The 21,078-nt window shown below is 47.6% G+C and overlaps 2 protein-coding genes across 4 annotated transcripts in view; both read right to left on the reverse strand.

Annotated features, from left to right (window-relative positions):
* The window catches only part of SGK2 (serum/glucocorticoid regulated kinase 2), a 21,444-nt gene extending 16,390 nt beyond the window's left edge, over window positions 1-5,054 (reverse strand). Inside the window, exon 1 of the mRNA XM_029222148.1 lies at window positions 4,803-5,054. The gene's annotated coding sequence lies outside the window, so the exon portion shown is untranslated. The remainder of the gene's footprint in view (window positions 1-4,802) is intronic.
* An 8,147-nt stretch (window positions 5,055-13,201) lies between these two features.
* Window positions 13,202-21,078, reverse strand: part of L3MBTL1 (L3MBTL histone methyl-lysine binding protein 1) — a 31,828-nt gene continuing 23,951 nt past the window's right edge. For 2 of the 3 annotated variants that reach the window (XM_029222190.1, XM_029222191.1), the window contains exons 18-19: window positions 20,977-21,039; window positions 15,722-16,001 (exon numbers count right to left, since the gene is read on the reverse strand). In XM_029222190.1, the coding sequence (XP_029078023.1) occupies window positions 15,903-16,001; window positions 20,977-21,039 (162 nt within the window). In that variant the 3' untranslated portion in view covers window positions 15,722-15,902. Of the gene's footprint in view, window positions 14,078-15,721; window positions 16,002-20,976; window positions 21,040-21,078 lie in introns of those variants that run through there. The other variant, XM_029222192.1, reaches the window with a different exon arrangement.

A 21,078-nucleotide genomic window follows, 5' to 3' on the forward strand; every position in this document is an offset into this window, starting at 1 on the left:
TGTGTGTGTGTGTGTGTGTGTGTGTGTGTGTGTGTGTGTGTGTGTGTGTGTAGGGGGCCTGTCTGTGAGGAGACATGTTCCCCAGGGCCTACCAAGGCCTGGTGCAGACCATCTAGGGCTGAAGATGAGGTTCCAGAGACCTCACTGTGGCAGCCGAGAGCCCTTTGCCTCCCAAGAACCTGCAGGTGTTTCAGAGCCCGGGTGTCTGGTTCAGTCAGCGTGGCCTTGGTCTTTGCTGAACACCTGGCCCTTTGGGCCTTTCCCTGCCGGCGCTCCGGGGCTCTGGCCCCTGTCTCCAGGGCAGGGCTGGTTGGCTGTGTAAGAGCCAGGAAGCAGGGTCCCGGTGGCACCCTGGTGCATGAAGGCCTTGCTGCCTGGTGCGATAATCAGGTACTCACAGGGTCCCTTCCTCTCTCTCGCGGAGGTTACATGGGGCGTTCCGGGGAATGAAGGAGTTGACAGGGCCTGACTAAGCTCCTGCCCTTCTGGAACTTTCTATGTGGTTACCACATGCCACACCAGACCTCTGTAGTTCACCACAGGGTGGGTATCTGTGCAGCTGGGGCCGAGGGGGCTGGTCAGGGAGGGACCAGTGGCCTTGGGGGTTCTCTGTGGGCTCTGAAGCGGGGGTGTCATATGAGGAAAACCCAAGAACAGTATCAGAGCTCTCCATTTTTTAAGAACAGAAATGTTGAACCAATACACAGATGGACAGGATATCATGTTGGCAAAACAAATGCCCAGAACAAGGACATTTCTTTTCAATGATGAGACACTGATGCAGCCTTCATTTAGGAGCACTGCTTAGAACAGGAAAACAATAATAAAAATAATAATAACCTCAGTGTCCCACAGTAGGGCACTTCAGAATACCCGCCAGCTGTAATAGCTCCCTCTCTGGAACTTATATCCCTCTTGAGAGACTGTCCCACTGCTATGTTCGCTTCTCAGTTAAAGTCCTTGAAAGAGTTGTCTGGACTTGGTCCCCACTCCCCCTCCTTTTCTCTCTTGAACCCATTCCAAAGAGGCTGTCATCCCAACATGCCTCCAGAAGAGTGGACCAATGACCTCCTGTACCAGAGCCAGCGATGGATTCTTTGTCCTCATCTAAGTCAGTGTCTCTGAGGACATAACCTGTTTTTCGCAGCTGGCTTTAGGATCTCCCGGTTTCCCTCCTGCCTCGTGGATTGCTCTTTCTTCAGATCTTCCACTGGATTCCCCTCTTTTTTACCCTGAAACACTGGCCCGGCCTCTATCTATACTTGTTCCCCAGTTGACCACAACTAGTTTCATGGTTTTCAGTGTCGACTAAACGCCACGATTTCCAAACTCATCTCTCTAGTTCTGCTTCTCTCCTGACTCTGGCTTCTCCGACACTTCACTAGTTAGATGCCTAGAGGCACTTCACTCTTAACATGTCCAAAAGGAAAGTCTTGAACCTTATTCCTTCCACTCTGCCCCAGACTACTCCTCCCTCTGACATCCATCTCAGTAATGGTACTACCACCTACTCAAAAGTTCAAGCCACCAACTCGGAATTCATTCTAGAAACTCTGCACCCTCATCCCTCCTCCATTCCACCATGAAATCCCATTAGACTCCACCTTCAAAATGTATCCAGAAACTACTGCAACCACCTTGTCCTGAGCCACCATCATCACTTGCATGGATTATTGCCCTAGCATCCCTTTTTTTTTTAATTAATTTTTATTGGAGTAGAGTTGCTTTACAATATTGGGTTAGTTTCTGCTCTACAGCAAAGTGAATCAGTTATATGTATACATTTATCCCCTCCATTTTGGATTTCCTTCCCATTTAGGTCAGCACAGATCATTGAGTAAACAGTAGGTTCTCATTACCTATTTATTTTATACATAGTAGTATATATATGTCAATCCCAATCTCCCAATTCGTCCCACCCCTCTCTTCCCTCCTTGGTATCCATAAGTTTGTTCTCTACATCTGTAATTCTATTTCTGCTTTGCCAATAAGTTCATCTCTACTATTTTTCTAGATTTAGCATATAAGCGATATTACACAAGGTTTGTTTTTCTCTTTCTGACTTACTTCACCCTGTATGACACTCTCTAGGTCCATCCACGTCTCTGCAAATGACACTATATCGTTCCTTTTTATGGCTGAGTAATATTCCATTGTATATATGCCTGTGTCCCTATTTCTATCTTAAGCCTCTAGAATCTTTCTTCACCAAAGCCAGAGTGACTCTTTAAAACTGGAAATCAGACCATGTGACTTTGTTGCTCAAAAACTCCATTGTTCTTCCCACCACACTTAGGATTCAGATCCAAAGTCTTTACCACAGTCAACAAGATTCCATGTGAACCGGCTCCCATCTCCATCTCCACCTGAGTCTCCAGGCGCTCCCTCTCACTACACTAGAACCTGTCTGGCCTTTTTGCTGTTCCTCAAACACACAGAGCGCCCTCTAGACTCCGGTCCCTTGCACTTACGTTTCCCTCTGCTTAGAATTCTTCCCCCAAATGTCTGCATGGCTGGCTTCCACTAACATCACAGAAGTCTCTGCTCAAATGTCACCTCTCAGAGAGGACTTTTCTGATTGCGCATGACTGACTGTCCCAGTTTGTCTTGGACCCTAGGGGTGTCCTGGGATGTGAGACTTTCAGTGCTTAAGCCAGTACAGTCCTGGGCAAACCAGGATGGTTGGCCACACTGCAATACAAGTCCCACCGGTTCCCCATCCGGTGTAACACATCACTCTCTGACACCTTATCCTGCAACTCTTTAATTGTTTATTTTCTGTCTTGAACTAGAACATCGGCTCTGCAAGTGCAAAGACTTTTCTTGTTCACTGTTGAATCTCCAGCATCTAGATCAGAACCTGGAATATGGTTGGTGCTCAGTACCTATTTGACTAATGAATCAAGGGATGAACTGATAAGATAAATTATAGTACATACATAAAATGGAAAATTACCCAGCTAAAAAATGGTATACAAGGGCTTCCCTGGTGGTACAGTGGTTAAGAATACTCCTGCCAATGCAGGGGACACAGGTTCGAGCCTTGGTCCAGGAAGATCCCACATGCTGTGGAGCAACTAAACCCGTGCGCCACAGCTACTGAGCCTGTACTCTAGAGCCCACAAGCCACAATTACTGAAGCCCGTGCGCCTAGAGCCCGTGCTCCACAACAAGAGAAGCCACCACAATGAGAAGCCTGTGCACTGCAATGAAGAGTCGCCCCCCGCTCACTACAACTAGAGAAAGCCCTCAGCAACGAAGACCCAACGCAGCCAAAAATAAATAAATAAAATAAATTAATTTATTAAAAAAATGGTATACAAGCTTATGTGAATCAAAACGGGAACATACATGTGATACAATGTCAAGGCAAAAAGCAGGTTTCCAAATGGTAGGTGACCAGGAATACCATCTTTGTAAAGAAAGTATAGACATGCAAATAACCATCAAAAAAACGGCTGGAGGGACATGACCCAAGGTGACAGTGGGTTACGTTCCTTTTTATCTTTGTACCACTGTGTAAAAATTCTCAAAGTGTTGCTGTTCACTTAATACTTAGGTACTAAGTCCTGGTGGGAGCTTTGACATGCTTGCTGCCCCCAAACACACTCTCCCATCACCTTGACTGTGACTCCCACACCTGAGCAAACTCTCAGCATCTTTCTCTCCTGGTACCACTGCCCTCTGATTTTTCTGGCCAGAGGCTGAATGAACATCGATACTTTTTCCCCGACTCTTCAGACCTACAGAGACCCCTGCAAACTCCCGGCGGGGGGTAGTCCAAGCTCCTCCGTGAACCCTCCAGCCTGTTCCACCCCTAACTTGCCCCAGCCTAGACTTGCATCCCTCTGCCCCATCACTACACTCACCTGCCCCCATCTCCCTGGACCTGCTGAATGCGGTGGGAGTGCGGGTGGTGTCACACAGCTCCCTCTTCTTGGAACACTCCCCTGACCAGTCTGGTCTGCTCAGCTAACCTTTGCACCTGTCCTCACTCGCCTTCCCCAGAAGCCCCGCCAGACCACCCCCAGTGCCATGAACCCTAGCTCCCTTCCTTGGGCCCACTTCTGTTATTACACTGTCTTCACTCTACTGTCATTTATTCCTTTACAAGCCTGCCTGCCCAGTGCCTAGCAATGACATACCAATAACAGTGCATACCAGCTGGGTCTTATTTTGTTCCTGCAGTGCCATGGGTTAGGAACTATCATCATTGCTGTTTTAAAGAGGAGGAAACAGGCATGGAGAGGCGAAGTGACTTGACTGAGACATCTAGGTAGTAAATGATATAACTGGGTTTTGAACCCAGGCAGTCTGACTCCAAAGCCCATGGCCTGGAATTTCAGGAAGAAGTTAGGAATTTAGAAAAGAAAGGAATGAAGCTAGTGGGAAGGAAGTTAGGATTAAATGGGTTAGTTAGGAAGGAAGAAAATTAGGCAGCTGAGAAGGCAGAGAATTAGTTGAGAGGGAAGGAAGGAAAGGAGCAAAGAAGGGATGGAGGGGGACTTCCCCGGCGGTCCAGTGGTTAAGACTCTGCGCTTCCACTGCAGGGGGTGTGGGTTTGATCTCTGGTCGGGGAACTAAAGATCCCACAAAAAAAAAAAAAAAAAAGAAAGAAAGAAAAAGGAAGGGAGGAGGGAAATGATAGAAAAAATGAAGGAAGGGAGTTAGCAAGGAGGGTGTTAGGAAGGAAAGAAGTCCATAGGGTAGTTAGAAAGGAAATTAGCTAGGTAACTAGTTCCCCAGTTTGGTAGACCAACAGGCCGGCAGGCAGGTGCCCTGCTCACAGCTGAGCCGCTCACCTGAGAAGGCTGGATCCCAGCTCAGGTCCTGGGCAGCAGTTCCGTGCCCAGCTCTGCCTTCCGGCCTCTCTGCATGGTCCCTCTGACCTGAAACCCAACCCTGACTTGCCGAACAACCTTCCTGGTCAGGAGCGACCTGTCACCCACTCGCTCAGGCTCCCAAACCAGCTGAAGTTCAACCTCCCAGCCCTGCTGGCTGGGAACCGGCTGCAGGGCTTTCCAGTTACTAATTAACCGCTGGACCTGAATCACGATGCTGGCTGCTCCCACTGGCTCCTCCACGGGGCCCTGCCCTGGGGACCCTTTTGAAAAAGGTACAGCACAGCTTAAGTTGTGTGACCTTGGGCAAGCGACTCCAGCTCCCTGAGCCTCATGTGAATCGGTGATGACAGTGTGTGTTCTGCCTTACAGGGAGGAGCTCTGAAGTCCCTTTAACACTGTCACATTTCACTCTCTGAAATCTTCCCTCCGCCCCCCTCCACCGAACCCCACCTCCAATTCCAGCTCAGATGCTGACTCTCCCACATAGCCTTCCCTGATTCCATCAGTGGAGTCACTTTCCCTTTCTCTTAGAGCCTGGAGAACTGACCATTGAAAGGGCTTGTCTTGCACAGCCTCCCTGATGGGGACCACCCGCCTGCCTCTGGGATTAGCCCAATCATGGATCCATCGAGGGAGGGGCAGCTCATTCCCTCCGGAGCCAGCCTCATCACCTGATACCTCTGGCAGTCTCTTGTGTTGAGCCAAAGCCGGGGCACAGAGCTCACCTGGTCTTGCCCTGCCTGGGCACCGTCCTGGGAGGAGAACCATGGCTGAGCTGAGACCCATGCCCCGCTCGGCTTTTTGGAGAACTGAGGCTCAGGCACCAGGGCTCAGCTCGCCCCAGGTTTTCTCCTGCTTGATCTGAAGCTGCCCAGACCAAGGGTTCTAACTCAGGGAAGGCGTAGGGCCTGGCCTGCTGGACAGGTGAGAAAACCTCCGCTCAGTGCCCCCTTCTTAGCAGGCAACTCAAGAGTCTGACTGCCATGCTGCCTCCTTCGCTGCTTTTTTATTAAAATGTCAACAATTTCCCAGTCATTCTAGTGCCTTAGAAACTGGCTGCTCTAATGTGCTCTGGAGGAACCCTGCACACCTCATTCCCAGCCTCCGCCAACACACAGCGGCAGGTGTCTGGCTCCTGCCCCGAGAGAAGTGGTGGCTGGCCAAGGGCACCAAGCAAACCAGGGCAGAGCCCCGGGTCCTGCCCCTTTCCGGACAGAGCTGCGCCTGCTCTGCCAAGCTCCTCCTCCCCTACATCCCTCCTCCCACACACTCGCAAAGCCAGTTAAAAAAAACCAACAACCCACATAATGGTGTTGCATAAACTGTAGGGAAGAATTCCAACATACCGAAGACTTTGAAATAAACAGTGAAAGCTTCTCCTCCAACCCACCTTCAATCTCATTGCCAGGGGTAACTGCTGTTAACAAAACGGTGATTCTCCTTCCAGACTTTTGTCTGTGCCCTCATCTACATATCGCATCCATTTTCCCCCCAGAAAAATGGGCCGTACTATACATATTGTTCAGCAACTCACTTTCTTCCCCTCACACACAGCTTTCCATGTCAACACATACAACATTTTAAAAAACATCTGTATCACATTGCATATTGTGGGATTAATTTCCCATTCATATTTCCTATTCACTGTTCCTTTGCTGATGGACATTCAAACTGTTACCAAAATCACAGTAATTCTAAGCGGGGCCCAGAGAACATCTTTGTGTTAATATCCTGTGACCTTGGGCAAGCGTTTCTGTCTGATAAACTCCTGCAAGTGGGAATGCTGGGTTAATTTTGACCTATCTACCAAATTACTGTAACGAGCTGTACCAACTGACATGGCTATCGGCAGTGCTTAAACTTGCCCATTCCCCTCAAAATACTGCAGAAAATAGCCAAGGCCACCCCTACCCTGATGCCACTGCAGTAAGGCAATCCCTTCCCATCTTCATCTTCCTTCTTCTTTCCCCTTCCAATCTCCCTGTCTCTTCTCTCTCAGCTGGCTGGATTCTGTAGTTTGGGTGTGAAGGTCAAAGGTTTCTTCTCAGGGATGAGAAGGGGAAACGAGAGCCTGAACCAATAGGAACCCACCTCCGTGAATATTCCCTCCACCTTGACATTCCTCAGCCCACTTTTCTGTGCTTTATCTGGTCCCCTGTCCCTACTCCCACCAAATACCCCACACTTGCACACACCCTCTCACACCTGCAGATTCACCCATAGGCCGAGGGAATAACAGGCATTGGACTGAAAAACCTGTTACCCAAGTGGGCTGGGCGCAGGACGCTTGGGCCAACATCGTTCACACACAGGCCAGAGATGAGCCCCCTAGTTTTCTCTTAGGAAAAAAGATTTTTAGAAAGTGATAAATGTACAAAATTTTAAAAATCAAGCTGGACTATGAGGTGGATAATGAAAAACTTCAGTTCCTTGTCTCATTCCTCACCGACAAGGAACGCACTTCAGCTGCTTCCTTTGGTAATCACGTCCACGTGTCTAAATAGCATGATTATACTGCGATTCCTCCATCTGTCATTTTTAGAAATTCTCAAGTGGCTTCCTTCTTTTTCTTTTTCTTTTTTTAACACCTTTATTGGAGTATAATTGCTTTACAATGCTGTGTTAGTTTCTGCTGTATAACAAAGTGAATCAGCTATATATTTACATATATCCCCAGATCTCCTCCCTCTTGCGTCTCCCTCCCACCCTCCCTATTCCAGCCCTCTAGGTGGTCACAAAGCACCAAGCTGGTCTCCCTGTGCTATGCGGCTGCTTCCCACTAGCTATCTATTTTACATTTGGTAGTATATATAAGTCCATGCCACTCTCTCTCTTCCTTCTTACAATATTTAGATCTTGCTCATCCAAATACACACTTCTGCTTTTCCTAAAGTTAATTAGTAATTGCCTCATTCGATGGCTTAAAATATCGAACATATACCTCTGCATACATACACACACGTATATAAATTCTCTCTCAAACTCTGATAGAGTTGAAAATAGCCTCCTAATACAATAATATATCGATTTCAGTTTGGTTGTTTTTTTCTCATCCTTCCTGGAGACTTTCATCCTTCTGTTCTCATCTGGGCGGCTGCTCAGTTGTCAACTTGGCCCTTCCTTTCCCATCACTCTAGAAATTCCCTTTGTCCCTCTCCTTTTTTTAAAAATCAAATTAAATTAAATTTTTTTGGCCATGCTGCGTGGCATGCGGAATCTTAGTTCCCCAACCAGGGATCGAACCTGTGCCCCCTGCAGTGGAAGCACAGAGTCTTAACCACTGGACTGCCAGGGAAGTCCCCTTTTTGTCCCTCTCCTTGTTGGAGGTCCTATTTCCTGGATCCTATGTTGTCCTCTTTTTTTTTTTAACATCTTTATTGGAGTATAATTGCTTTACAATTGTGTGTTAGTTTCTGCTTTATAACAAAGTGGATCAGCTATACATATACCTATATCCCCATATTTCCTCCCTCTTGAGTCTCCCTCCCACCCTCCCTATCCCACTGCTCTAGGTGGTCACAGAGCACCGAGCTGACCTCCCTGTGCTATGCGGCTGCTTCCCACTAGCTATCTACTTTACATTTGGTAGTGTATATATGTCCATGCCACTCTCTCACTTCGTCCCAGCTTACCCTGCCCCCTCCCCGTGTCCTCAAGTCCACTCTCTACGTCTGCGTCTTTATTCCTGTCCTGCCCCTAGGTTCTTCAGAACCTTTTTTTTTTTTTTTTTAGATTCCATATATATGTGTTAGCATATGGTATTTATTTTTCTCTCTGTGTGTCCTCTTTTTTTTTTTAATCTTTAAAATTGTGGTCAAATCTATATAAATAAAATTTGCCATTTTAACCATTATGAAGTGGACAATTCAGTACCATTAAGTTCTTTCAGTGTTGCACAACCACCTTCATTATCTATTTCCAAAACTTTTTCATCACCCCAAAGAGAAACTCTGCAGCTATTAAGCAGTAACTCCCACTTCCCCCTTCACCACAGCCCCTGGTAACCTCTAATCTACTTTCTGTCTCTATTGCCTATTCTAGATACTTCATATAAGTGGAATCATACAATATTTGTCCTTTTGTACCTGGCTTATATCACTTAGCAAAATGTTCATCCATGTTGCTTAGTCCATTTTATGGATGAATAATATTCCATTGTATGGATGGATATACCAGTTTTTGTCTACCTATTCATCTATATTTTGTCTACCTATTCATCTATCAGTGGACACTTGGGTTGTTTCTACCTTTTGGCCATTGTGAATAATGCTTCAATGAACACTGGCATACAAATAATCCATTTTCACATCTTTTAGGTGTATATACTTAGGAGTGAAATTGCTGGGTAATATGGTAATTCTATATTTAGCTTTCTGAAGAACCAAACTTCTCCTTGAAGAGCCGAAGTTTTCATGGTGGCTGCATCACTTTACATTCCGACCAGCAGTTTCTCCACATCCTTGCCAACAATTATTATTTTTCTTTTTTTTTTTTTCGATTAAGGCATCCTAGTGAATGTGACATGGTATCTCATTGTGGTTTTTTTTTTTTCTTTTTTCTTTTTTCCCGCCGTACGCGGGCCTCTCACTGTCGTGGCCTCTCCCGTTGCGGAGCACAGGCTCTGGACGCGCAGGCTCAGCGGCCATGGCTCACGGGCCCAGCCGCTCCGCGGCATGTGGGATCTTCCCGGACCGGGGCGCGAACCCGTGTCCCCTGCATCGGCAGGCGGACTCTCAACCACTGCACCACCAGGGAAGCCCTCTCATTGTGATTTTGATTTGCATTTTTCCAATGACTAATGATGTTGAACATCTTCCCATGTGTTTATTAGCCATTTGTGTCAATGTATCTTCTTTGGAGAAATGTCTAGTCAAGTCCTCTGCCACTTTTTATTTGGGTCGCTTGTCTTTTTGTTGTTTAGTTTTAGGAATTCTTTATATATTCTGGATATTAAACTATTGTCAGATATAAAATTTGCACCTATTCTCTCCCTGCAGGTTTTCTTCTCACTTTTTTGATAATGTCCTTTGATAGACAAAAGTTTTTAATTTTTAAAAATAAATTTATTTATTTATGTATTTATTTTTGGCTGTGTTGGGTCTTCGTTGCTGTGCACGGGCTTCCTCTAGTTGCGGCGAGCAGGGGCTACTCCTTGTTGTGCTGTGCGGGCTTATTGCAGTGGCTTCTTTTGTTGCAGAGCACGGGCTATAGGCACGCGGGCTTCAGTAGTTGTGGCTCGTGGGCTCTAGAGCGCAGGCTCAGTAGTTGTGGCACACGGGCTTAGTTGCTCCGCAGCATGTGGGATCTTCCCGGAGCAGGGCTCGAACCTGTCTCCTGCATTGGCAGGCAGATTCTTAACCACTGTGCCACCAGGGAAGTCCCCAAAGTTTTTAATTTTGATGAAGTTCAACTTATCTATTTTTTTTCTTTTGTTGCTTGTACTTTTCGTGTCACATCTAGAATCCATTGTCAATTCCAAGGTCATAAAGATTTACCTCTATGCTTTCTTCTAAGGGTTTTATGGTTTTAGCTCTTACATTTGGGTCATCGATCCATTTTGAGTTCATTTTTTATATAGTGTAAGGTAGGCATCGAACTTCACTTTTTTCACATGTGGAAATCCTATTGTCCTGTTCTTATCCCTATTGAATGGACCTGACACTCTTATCAAAAATCAATTGGCTGGGGCTTCCGTGGTGGCGCTGTGGTTAAGAATCCGCCTGCCGATGCAGGGGACATTGGTTTGAGCCCTGGTCCGGGAAGATCCCACATACTGCGGAGGAACTAAGCCCGTGCGCCACAACTACTGAGTCTGCACGCCTAGAGCCCATGCTCCGCAACAAGAGAAGCCACTGCAATGAGAAGCCCGCGCACTGCAACGAAGAGTAGCCCTCGCCTGCTGCAAGTAGAGAAAGCCTGCACGCTGCAAGTAGAGAAAGCCTGCACGCTGCAACTAGAGAAAGCCCACATGCAGCAACGAAGACCCAACACAGCCAAAAATAAAAATAAATAAAATAAATAAATTTATTAAAAATATCAATTGGCCATAAATGTATGGGTTTATTTCTGGACTCACAGTTCTATTCAATTGGCCTTTAGGTCTGCCTTTATGTCAGTATCATACATGTTGATTACATTATCTTTGCAGTCAGTTTTGAAATCACAAAGTGTGAGTCCTCCAACTTTGTTCCTTTTCAAGATTGTTTTGGCTTTTGGGAGCTCCTCGCAATTCCATACAAACATAAGAATCACATGTTACATTCCTGCAAAAAAGGCCATTGGAATTTTGATAGGGTTTGCACCGACCCTATAGATCACTTTGGGTAGTATTGACATCTTAACAATATTGTCTTCCTACCCACGAATATTAATTCTTTCCATTTGTCATGTTGAGGAGGTTCCCTTCTATTCTTAGTTTTCTGACAGTTTTTATTGTGAAAAGGTGTTGGATTTTTGTCAAATGCCTTTTCTGCATCAATTCAGATGATCATATGTTTTCCCCCTTCATTCTAGTAAGGTGGCCTATTATATAGATTGGTTTTCTTATCTTGAAAAGACATATCCTTGCATTCCTGGGATCTTCCTCCTTTTTTATATACTCTCTCATTTTGATGGAACACACCCTCCGGTGGCTTCCTGAGGAAAGGTGCATAGGAGGTAAAAGTTTGAAACCTTGTACGTTTGAAAATGTTCTGCTTTCCTATTTGACCGATAGCTTGGCTGGGTACAGAATTCTAGGGTAGAAATAATTTTCCTTTGGAATTGTGAAGACATTGCTCCTTTCTCTTGCTTCCAGCATAGCTATTGAGACGTTCAGTGCTACTGTAATTCATGTTCCTTTGGATGTGACCTGTCTTATTCCCTCTGGAAGCTTTTAGATCTTCTCTTTGTTCTCATTATTCTGACATCTCACTGTAATGAGGCTTGGTATCATTCCTTTTACATCCATTGTGCTGGGCATTCAGTGTGATTTTTTAATTTGTCTCTCTGTGAAATTTCCTTTTTTTTTTTAAGTTTGTTTTTGTTTCATATAATTTGTTTTCTCTGTTCTCTCTTAATGGCATTCCTGTTAGTTGTACATTGGACTTCTAGTTAGTCCTCTAATTTTCTTATTCTTTCCCATTTTCATCTCTTTTTTTATTCCACTTTTGCGGCAATATCAACTTTATCTTTCAACACTTGTATTGAATTATCTCTGCAATCACATTTGAAATTTCCAAAAGTCCCTACTCATCACTCAATGTTTCTTTTCTTTTTTTTTTTTTTTTTGTGGTATGCGGGCCTCTCACTGTTGCGGCCTCTCCCGTTGCGGAGCACAGGCTCCGGACGCGCAGGCTCAGCAGCCGTGGCTCACGGGCCCAGCCGCTTCCCGGACCGGCGCACGAACCCGCGTCCCCTGCATCGGCAGGCGGACTCTCAACCACTGCGCCACCAGGGAAGCCCCTCTTTTCCTTTTATAGCAGCCATGGCTGGTAGACGATTAACTTTGGACAAACGGAAGGATCAATTATTCCGCTATGATAGCAGGAAAGAAGGAAGGATGGATGTAGGTAGGAGGGGACTGGAAGATGAGGTGGCTGGAAGGTGGGGTATTCCTTCTGAGGACCCCCATTTTCTCTGTGACATAGATGGTGAGGACATCTATTGAGACAACTAGGAAGGTGATGGGGTAGGAGGTTTGAGGAGCATGAAAAGGGAAGTCAAACCTAATCCACCACCCGCCCTCCAAATTCCAGCTGCTTCCTGGGCAGCCCTAAGGGTTGACACTGAAGCCAGAGATCATCAGTCAACCATGGCACAAATCGACTCGGTAAGGTAAGTTCCTGGTTAAGGTGTGGAGAAGATGGGCTCTTGGACAGCTCCATGGCTGGTATTCTAGCCAAGCAGTCTGGCTAAAGCAGTGGGGCAGAGGAATTAAGGAGGCTGACAGAAAGGCGTTGATGTGATTGAATTTTTCTGCCACTTTCCCATCAGCTCATACTATCTCTGGGAACCTTAACAAATTCTAACTGTTCAGTTTGACATTTCCACACCCCAAAATTTGAGGTTATTTTAAAAACCAGAGGCTTCATTGAATTTTCTGCCCTTGACCATTTATAAACTGTCAAGGATCAGGCCATTTTCACACTGTTTTCAGGGAGTTCCCATTGTTTACATTTCTCAGTGTTGACAAGTATACCCATTTATCTTTATCCTTTGTTTTTTAATCTTTAAAATAGAATAAAAATCAGGCTCTTTAGGACCCCTAACAGCAAACAGAATGCTTTATTCTCTTCAATGATGGCAAAATATTCATCTTGTGTTTTCTGGATGTTGGATCATGAAAAGAGAAACAGACTCAGAGCAAATCATCCCGTTCTTCAGGTTTATTTATGTTGTTTCAATACACGGACAAAATACACCACATTTTGTCACTTTTTCTCTCTCAAGAGTCAAGAGTGACTTTATCTTTAACCAGAGGATTCTCTTAAAGAACACGCACATGTGCGTGCACACACGAACACGCGCACACACACACTCTCTCTCTCTCTCTCTCTCTCTCTCTCTCTCTCTCTCTCTCTCTCTCTCTCTCTCTCTCGCGAGGCAAGTACAAAAAACATTAACTCCACCAAAGTGCATGTGAATGAAAGTGCAAACAGGCTTCATTTTTGAACTCTGGGATCATTCTCTCTGCTTCATAAATTAAACAGAAGACGTCTCACTGCCCTAGGCCGGGGCTGGGCAAGGGCTGGGAGAGGCTGCCGGGGCCAAAGGGTATGTGGTTCCTGCCGCTGGAGAGCAGGGCGGAGGGCACAGGGCAGCGGTGCCAACTCCCTCCCCTCACCCCTCACCGCACGCGCCCAGGTCAAGGTGCAATAATCTCATTGGGGAAGGGATAGGGGTGAAGCGGCAGCGGGGTCGACAGAAGGCAGATTTCTTTCCCCCTTTTTTATGATTTGGTTTCTTTCCAGAGTTTGATGTTGGCGCAGACAGTGCTGAGGCCTCCAAGTTCAGAGGCCTGGGGGCCCTTTTCTCCAAGGCCCTTGGTCCATCCTGTCTCTCCTGTAGACAAGCATTAGGATGGTGGTGGACAGACCCACATGGCACAGCCGTCCCAGCGGCACTCCTTAGAAGCGGAGAGGCCCCACAGCACAGCTGTGTGTACTTGCTGTCTTCTCCTCACACCAGAGTCAACGAGCATCTCTCCCCAGTTTCACAAGGAGCAGACGAGGCCACGGAGCTGGTGGGATTTACTGCCACCCAAGCAACCAAGAGAGAGAGGCTCAGCTTGCTCCACCTTACTCCTGGCCAAGGGGGCCCCAAGCCTCTGTAAATCCAACCCCCAGCCCGAGGCAGGGCCTGGCTGAGCCCTCCCAGGAAGGTAGGGCCTCTGAGGACCGTCTGCGGCCCTGCGGCAGCTCAGCTGGGGGAGTTGAATGGCTGCCCTGGCCAAGCTGCCTCTGTGAGAGAAGGTTCCCTCCTGGACTGGGGCAGGAACTCAACAGAGCTTTGGGTTTCCCAAAGATAAAGCTTCATATTTTAACAATAATAGCCCTTGACATTTTCCCAGCACCAAGGCTCACACATGCACCCTGTCAAACACTTCCAAGAGTGCCCTACACGCACCTGCACGTACACATCACATGATGGACAGGAGGGGTCTGGGGAAGGCCCCTGGCTCCACAGGAGCTTGGCGGTGGCTCCGCACCTCCATGTGTGGGGCTGGCTCTTGCCATGGCCTCTGCCCCGCCCCTGTAGGGTGGGAGGCGGGTTTGGCAGTGGCTCAGCAGAGGCTAGGCCCCCTCCTGGACAGAAAGGTCAAAGTCCCAGAGCCCTGGCAGGCACCTGGCTGGCAGTGCAAGACAGATGGAGAGTGGTAAGAGAGGCTTAAGGGACATGGAGACATCGAAGATAGAATTCACCTTCTTCGCAACTCCCAACTTCAAGGGGTGTTTGTAAGACTCCCCAAGAGCAAGACATTTAAGGGACAGGTTGAATGTGATGCCATGGGGTGTATGTGCCAGGTAGCATGCTACATCCCCACGGCAGGAGGCCTGGCAGGCATAGGGCCCTCACCCCCCAGGCAACACGTTGGCTGAGACCCATGGCTGCAAAGAAGGATGCTATACCCAGCTTTGAAAGCCACCATGCCTGCCGGACTGCCCTGCTGGCCCAAGGCCCGAGGTTATATGATGTACCCTGGGGCTGGCCTCAGCCACCTAGCCAGCCAGGGTGCCTCTTCTCCACACTTGACACAGAAGGGGTGTAAGGGGGACATCGTAGAACCTTAACCTCTGCTACAGAAGTTAAACAGGTTCTAACCACCCGCTCTACTGGGAACAGGACGGGGCATGGGACACTAAAATACCATGTGGTTCAGAACTGGGCGTGTTGAAGAAGGCATCCTGGCTCAGAATCCCCCACTTCCAGGCAAAAAAGAGAGAAAGGCAGTCAAAGCCTCCCAATGGATCCTATGAAGACATATCTCTGGGGCTCACCCGTCTAAGGGGGAAGAGCCAGCGGGGTCTGGCTGGGCCACGCCCAGGAAACCAGACAGCAGAATGTGGGCAGCAAAACCAGCAGACAGACAGAGGGGAGGTGTCTTTTTGAATAAATACATTTTCGGCAGGGTCGCTTCCTGATAGGAGGAAAGGAAGCAAGAGCGCAGAGAGATGCCAAAGAGAAAAGGGCCTCAGATTGGAGGACTCCTGTTCTACCAGACTGTTCTTAACGGCTGAGAGAAAGACCCTTTGGTGATGAAACAAGTCGCTGGAGATGCGGGGCCGCCATGGGTGGGGCACCTTCAAACTTCTCCACCAGTGGCGCTCCCCCCGCCCAGTCTCACCCTCACCGGTGTGCCCGGTGGCAGATGAGCTCTAGGACTCGGGGGCTAGGACTCCATCCTCCCCAGGGCTCCTCTGCTTCCCTGGACCTTGTACAAGGCAGCCCCGGAGAGAAGGACCACCCCTGATAAGGGACAGAGGGTGGCAGGGGCACGGATGGGATGTGAGGAACGCGAGCCGGGAAGGAAGCAGCAGCCGCAGAGGGAGATAAGTTAAGAGACCAGCCCTGAGCCGGTCACTTTAAGGTGTCGTCGGCGTTTTTGAACATGAGAATGGCGTTATAGATCTTCAAGGCTGGGCCCAGCTTGACACTCATGATCTTCACAATGTCCGCCTGTGTCAGCAAAAGGAAGGCCTCGCCGTCAATCATCTGAGGAGTTGCGGGAGGGAGGTGGAAAGCGGAGAAGGTGGAGAGGGTCACGGGGAAGGAGGGGGTGTGTGTGGGGAGTGGAGAGGGAGAAAGAAAATAGGAGTAAAGGACAGATGGGGGGAAGGGAAACAGGAGGGAGGGGGAGAGGGAGGAGAAAGGACAAGGGAGGGAGGAAGGAAAAAAGGAAGACAGCAATGGGGAGAGAGAAGGAAAGAAAGATATCCACTGGTTTCCCCACGTCCACACACAGACACAGACACACACAAACACATGCACGCACACGTGCTCTAGCTCTGTCTCTTTCTGCTGGCTGGTCTGGATTTCAGTATGTGTTTACATAATGTCCTCTGAGTCCTCACTGACAGCGGCTTCAAAATACCTGCTGTTGCTGTGCCCACATAAGGGTCAATCTTGGCACTGCGAATAGTAAATAAGCAGACACCGAGGGCATTCCCACGTGCTGCAGGCTGAGCGCTACCATGTTACCTATGAGCTACTCCTGAGAAGGAAGGGGCAGCGGGGAAGGAAGAGAGGAAGAGAGAAAAAGAGAGATTAAATCTGAACCTAACCAACCTCTGCACCTGACATCCAGTTTATAAGAAACACAGGGGAGAGTGGACCTAGTTAAACGACACCACGAGGAAGCAGTGAGACAGATGTAGAAGTTCACATTCACCAAGACTGTTTCCAATGTCACACACACACACAAAAATAAAAAAAGGAGAGGAAACTATTCTAGAATAGAAGATATTTAAGAGACATAACAACCTAAACCAACTGTGTGGACCTTGCTTGGGTCCTGGCTCAAAAACACCAACTGCAAAAGATACTCTGGGCACGAGCAGAGAAATTTGAATACAGGCTGGGTATTAGGTGATATAAAGGAGCTACTGTCCACTTGTTCAGTGGGATAACAAGGTTGTGGTTATGCGGAGAAAGACTTTAGTTTTTAGAGATGCGTGCTGAAGTACTCAGGGGTGAAATGTCATGATGGCCATTATCTACTTAAAACTACTTCATCTGGGACTTCCCTGGTGGCGCAGTGGTTAAGAATCCGCCTGCCAATGCAGGGGACATGGCTTCGAGCCCTGGTCCGGGAGGATCCCACGTGCCGCGGAGCAACTAAGCCCACGAGCCACAACTACTGAAGCCCGTGAGCCTGGAGCCCGTGCTCCACAACAAGAGAAGCCACCGCGATGAGAAGCCCACGCACCGCAACGAAGAGCAGTCCCTGCTCGCCGCAACTAGAGAAAGCCCGCGTGCAGCACCAAAGACCCAATGCAGCCCTAAATAAATAAATAAAATAACCTTTCTTAAAAAAAAACAAAAAAACCCTGCTTCATCTAAAAATAGGTGAAGCAGGGCTTCCCTGGTGGCGCAGTGGTTGAGAGTCCGCCTGCCGACGCAGGGGACACGGGTTCGTGCCTCGGTCCGGGAGGATCCCACATGCCGCGAAGCGGCTGGGCCCGTGAGCCATGGCCGCTGAGCCTGCGTGTCCGGAGCCTGTGCTCCGCAACGGGAGAGGTCATAACAGTGAGACGTCCGCAAAAAAAAAAAAAAAAAGGTGAAGCAAATAATTGTTAATTCTCCGGGATAGGGAGATGGGTAGGGAAAGGGAGGGGAGAAGCCCATTGTGGAGGAGGGAAAGAGATGCAGACAGCCAGGGCGGGAGATGGGGCTAGGGGTGGGATATGGTGAGCACAAGGGCCTTTTCTCTCAGCGGGTGGGCCTGGCTGGGCTGCGGAGCCTCTGGGCAGGAGGGCCATGTGGCTCCTGGTCCCACCATTTGGCCTGAAGAATCCCCTCCTCTGGGTACTGGGACCCCTTTTTTGAAAAGGTATCATCCCTCCTATGCTCCCTCCTTAAGAATCATGGCAAACAAAACACTTCTATGGTGTTTCTAATATGGCCAACACTGTTCTTAAACACTTTTCGTATATTAACTGATTTAATAATTCTCACAACACCCCTCTGAAGCAGTACCAGTATTAATTACCCCCATTTTACAGGTGAGGAAACTGAGGCAGAAAGACTAAGGAATTTGCCCTCATCACATGATGCTGGGCCAGGCACACAGCAGACTTCAATAATTATTTGCCGAGTAAATTAAACAAATACATGAGAGCTACAATAAAGGTGACAAAGGGAGGACTGGGCAGACTTTTCTTAGGCCCATCAGTGCCAGCCACCAGCCTGAACAGACTACCCCTAAGACCATCTATCCGATATGCTCTAATTTCTCACTCATGAAGCATCCCTCTAATGAACGGTCTGTGTCCTGGCTGGAAAGAATCCTGACTCATGTCCCTGAAAGCATCAGTTCAGCCAGAGAAAGCCCATTCCTTGGAGCACGGTCGTCCCTGGGGAAATGGATGACATGGACCAGATCCCGGAGAAGGTGATCCTCAGACCCTGCAAAGGTCCTCCTCCACCCTGAGACTCTATTTGATGCCCGTGGGCCACCAGCACACCTTCCCCGCTTTTGCCATTGCTTTTTTGTTTCACAGATCATGCTGAACTGAGATACACAGCAGATGTTCCTGGGAGAGATAGACCTTTTCCTAAAAAGGGGAGGATGCCCAAGGATAAAACTCTGGGGTGATTCCACAGCTGGCTAAACCACTGCACTCAAAGAGCGTTGATTTGTGACCTGCTGTCACCTACAGGAAGATCTCTAATGGGTGTCACGTGCTTCTGCTCTGTCTCATTAAACACATGCGGTGAAGACTTGGTGGAAGACACAGAAAGCTTAGTTTTCAAATGTACAAGTTGTGTGAGGCTGGAAAGCCCTATGAATATCAGAGATGACAGAATCAAGATTTAAAACAATGAGACTATGAAACCAATGAGAGAACATTTAATAGGGATAAATGTAAAGTTTTACATTAGGCTAAAAAAATAACAAAAAAAACCCCCCAGTGGTACAAGGAACACACTGGAAAATTTGGTTAGACTATAATAGATAATTGACAGAAAAGGCACTTGGGGGACTTTGATGAACTCCAAACTGGTGTGATGTGGCTGTAATAAAGCTAGTGCAAACTTAAGTTTTGCCAACAAAAACATAGGGTTCCAATCTGGAGACGGAGAAAACAATGCAAATGCCCACTAACAGAACTGTGGGATTTTCATAAAACAGAGCACTTCTCAGAAATAAAAAGGAGCTAATTGCTGGTGTACACTATAACATGCATGAAGCTGCAAAACATTATCCTGAAGAGAGACAAACGCAAACGAGTACGTGCTGTATGATTCCACTTACGTGAAGTTCAAGAACAGGTAAAACTAATTTATGGTGCTAGAAATGAAAACAGTGGTTGCCTATGAGAGCTGACGAAAGGGGCCAGGAAAGAACTTTCTGGTATGATGGAAATGTTTTATATCTTGATTGACATGTTGGGTTCAGGGTGTACACAGTTCACAAAACTTGTAGAACTGTACTTTTAAGATGTGTGCATTTCACTCCATGCATATTTTACCTCCATTAAGAAAACAAAACATCTAGGTGTCAGTTCATAGGTTGTAACAAAGGTCCCACTCTGGTGGGGATGCTGATAATGGGGGAGGTTGTGCATGTGTAGGGGGCAGGCGGTACGTGGGAACTCTCTGTACCTTCCTCTCAATTTTCCTTGAACCTAAAACTGCTCTAAAAAAAAATAAAGTCTTTTTAAAAACAAAAGCATCAGACATACAGGGGAGCAGCAGCCCAGTGTGTTCTGTGTTGGTCAGACGGCATCTGAAACTTGGGGCATAGACACATTCTGATAAGAAGATCATCAACCCAGAAGGCAAGCACCCAGAGCGGGGAGGAGTTTGGGAGTGCCACCACCCAAGGGTCAATGAAGAAACTGGCTGTGTTGGGCCTGGATAAAGAGATTCTTTCAGGGAAAGAGGAATATACTTCTTTCTCCTGGGCACCTGACCTGGAGGTGGCATCTATGGGGAGCTGAAACCACACTCTCTTGGGCTAAGGGGGCTATGTGTATTCTTTGGAAGGAAGACCTAAACAAACTGAAAGGTCCCTTCCAATTTCAAACTCTACGAATTAGGTGAGTCATGATAAAGCTCTTTATTTGAGGACAACTACACATTGAAAGCCAGAAACACCATGGATTGAGCTCTCCCTGTATCAGGCATGTGGCTATAGTGATGTGATTTGTATATTACTCTACAGCATTGGTAGATCATAATATAGATGCTGATGACATAGTTACACTAGACATTCTGGTATAGTGATCCACTCATCATTCCCAGCGCTCACATGGCCCTGCAAGGCAGTCATCATTACACCCATTTTATCTCTATTTTTTTGGCCATGCTGCATTGGGATCTCAGTTCTCCAATCAGGGACTGATCCTGGGCCATGACAGTGAAAGCACCAAATCCTAACCACTAGACCACCAGGGAACTCCCCACCTCTATCTCACGGATGAGAAGATGCAGACTCAAAAGAGCTCCAACCAGCAGAACTAGGATTCAAATCCACCTGTCCACAAAACTAGTGGTCTTTCACCTACGGTTCACTGCTTCTCAACTTTGGTAAGCTTTCGGGTCTTAATTTTAAGTGTGTGTTAGGATGCTTGCAGTAAATGGCAATGGCTGTGCCAGTGAAAATACACTTTAATTGACTGCCATTGAGGAAGCTAAGTTTGGAAAACAAAAGTTCGAGCAGAGAGCACAATTTCTGTTGTGAATGGAATCCTGCTTCCAGGATGGTTTCCCTTCCTGAAGACGGTCTGAACAGAGGGTTTGGTTCCCAAGCTGGGCCATGGTGTGTACCAGATTTTTCCCAGAGACGTGGGTCACTATGACTGGTCCCCCTAGGTGGGAGGACAGAGGGCCCTCTCTAGCTGGGGGCAGTGCTGGGGAGGGCTCCTGCATCCTGCTATCTCAACGATGGTGACCCTCCTCTGTCCCCACCCTGCGCTTTGCACCTTACCTCATCTTTGAAGAGCCGTGCTTGGTCCTCACAACCTGTCAGGGTCTGAACAAAGCCGAAGACCTTGGAAACCAAAGAAGATGTGTTGCCAAGGCGACGGGG

Source organism: Monodon monoceros, unplaced genomic scaffold (assembly GCF_005190385.1).
Source record: "Monodon monoceros isolate NGI ecotype Baffin Bay Population unplaced genomic scaffold, NGI_Narwhal_1 Super_Scaffold_13, whole genome shotgun sequence".
Taxonomy (NCBI): domain Eukaryota; kingdom Metazoa; phylum Chordata; class Mammalia; order Artiodactyla; family Monodontidae; genus Monodon; species Monodon monoceros.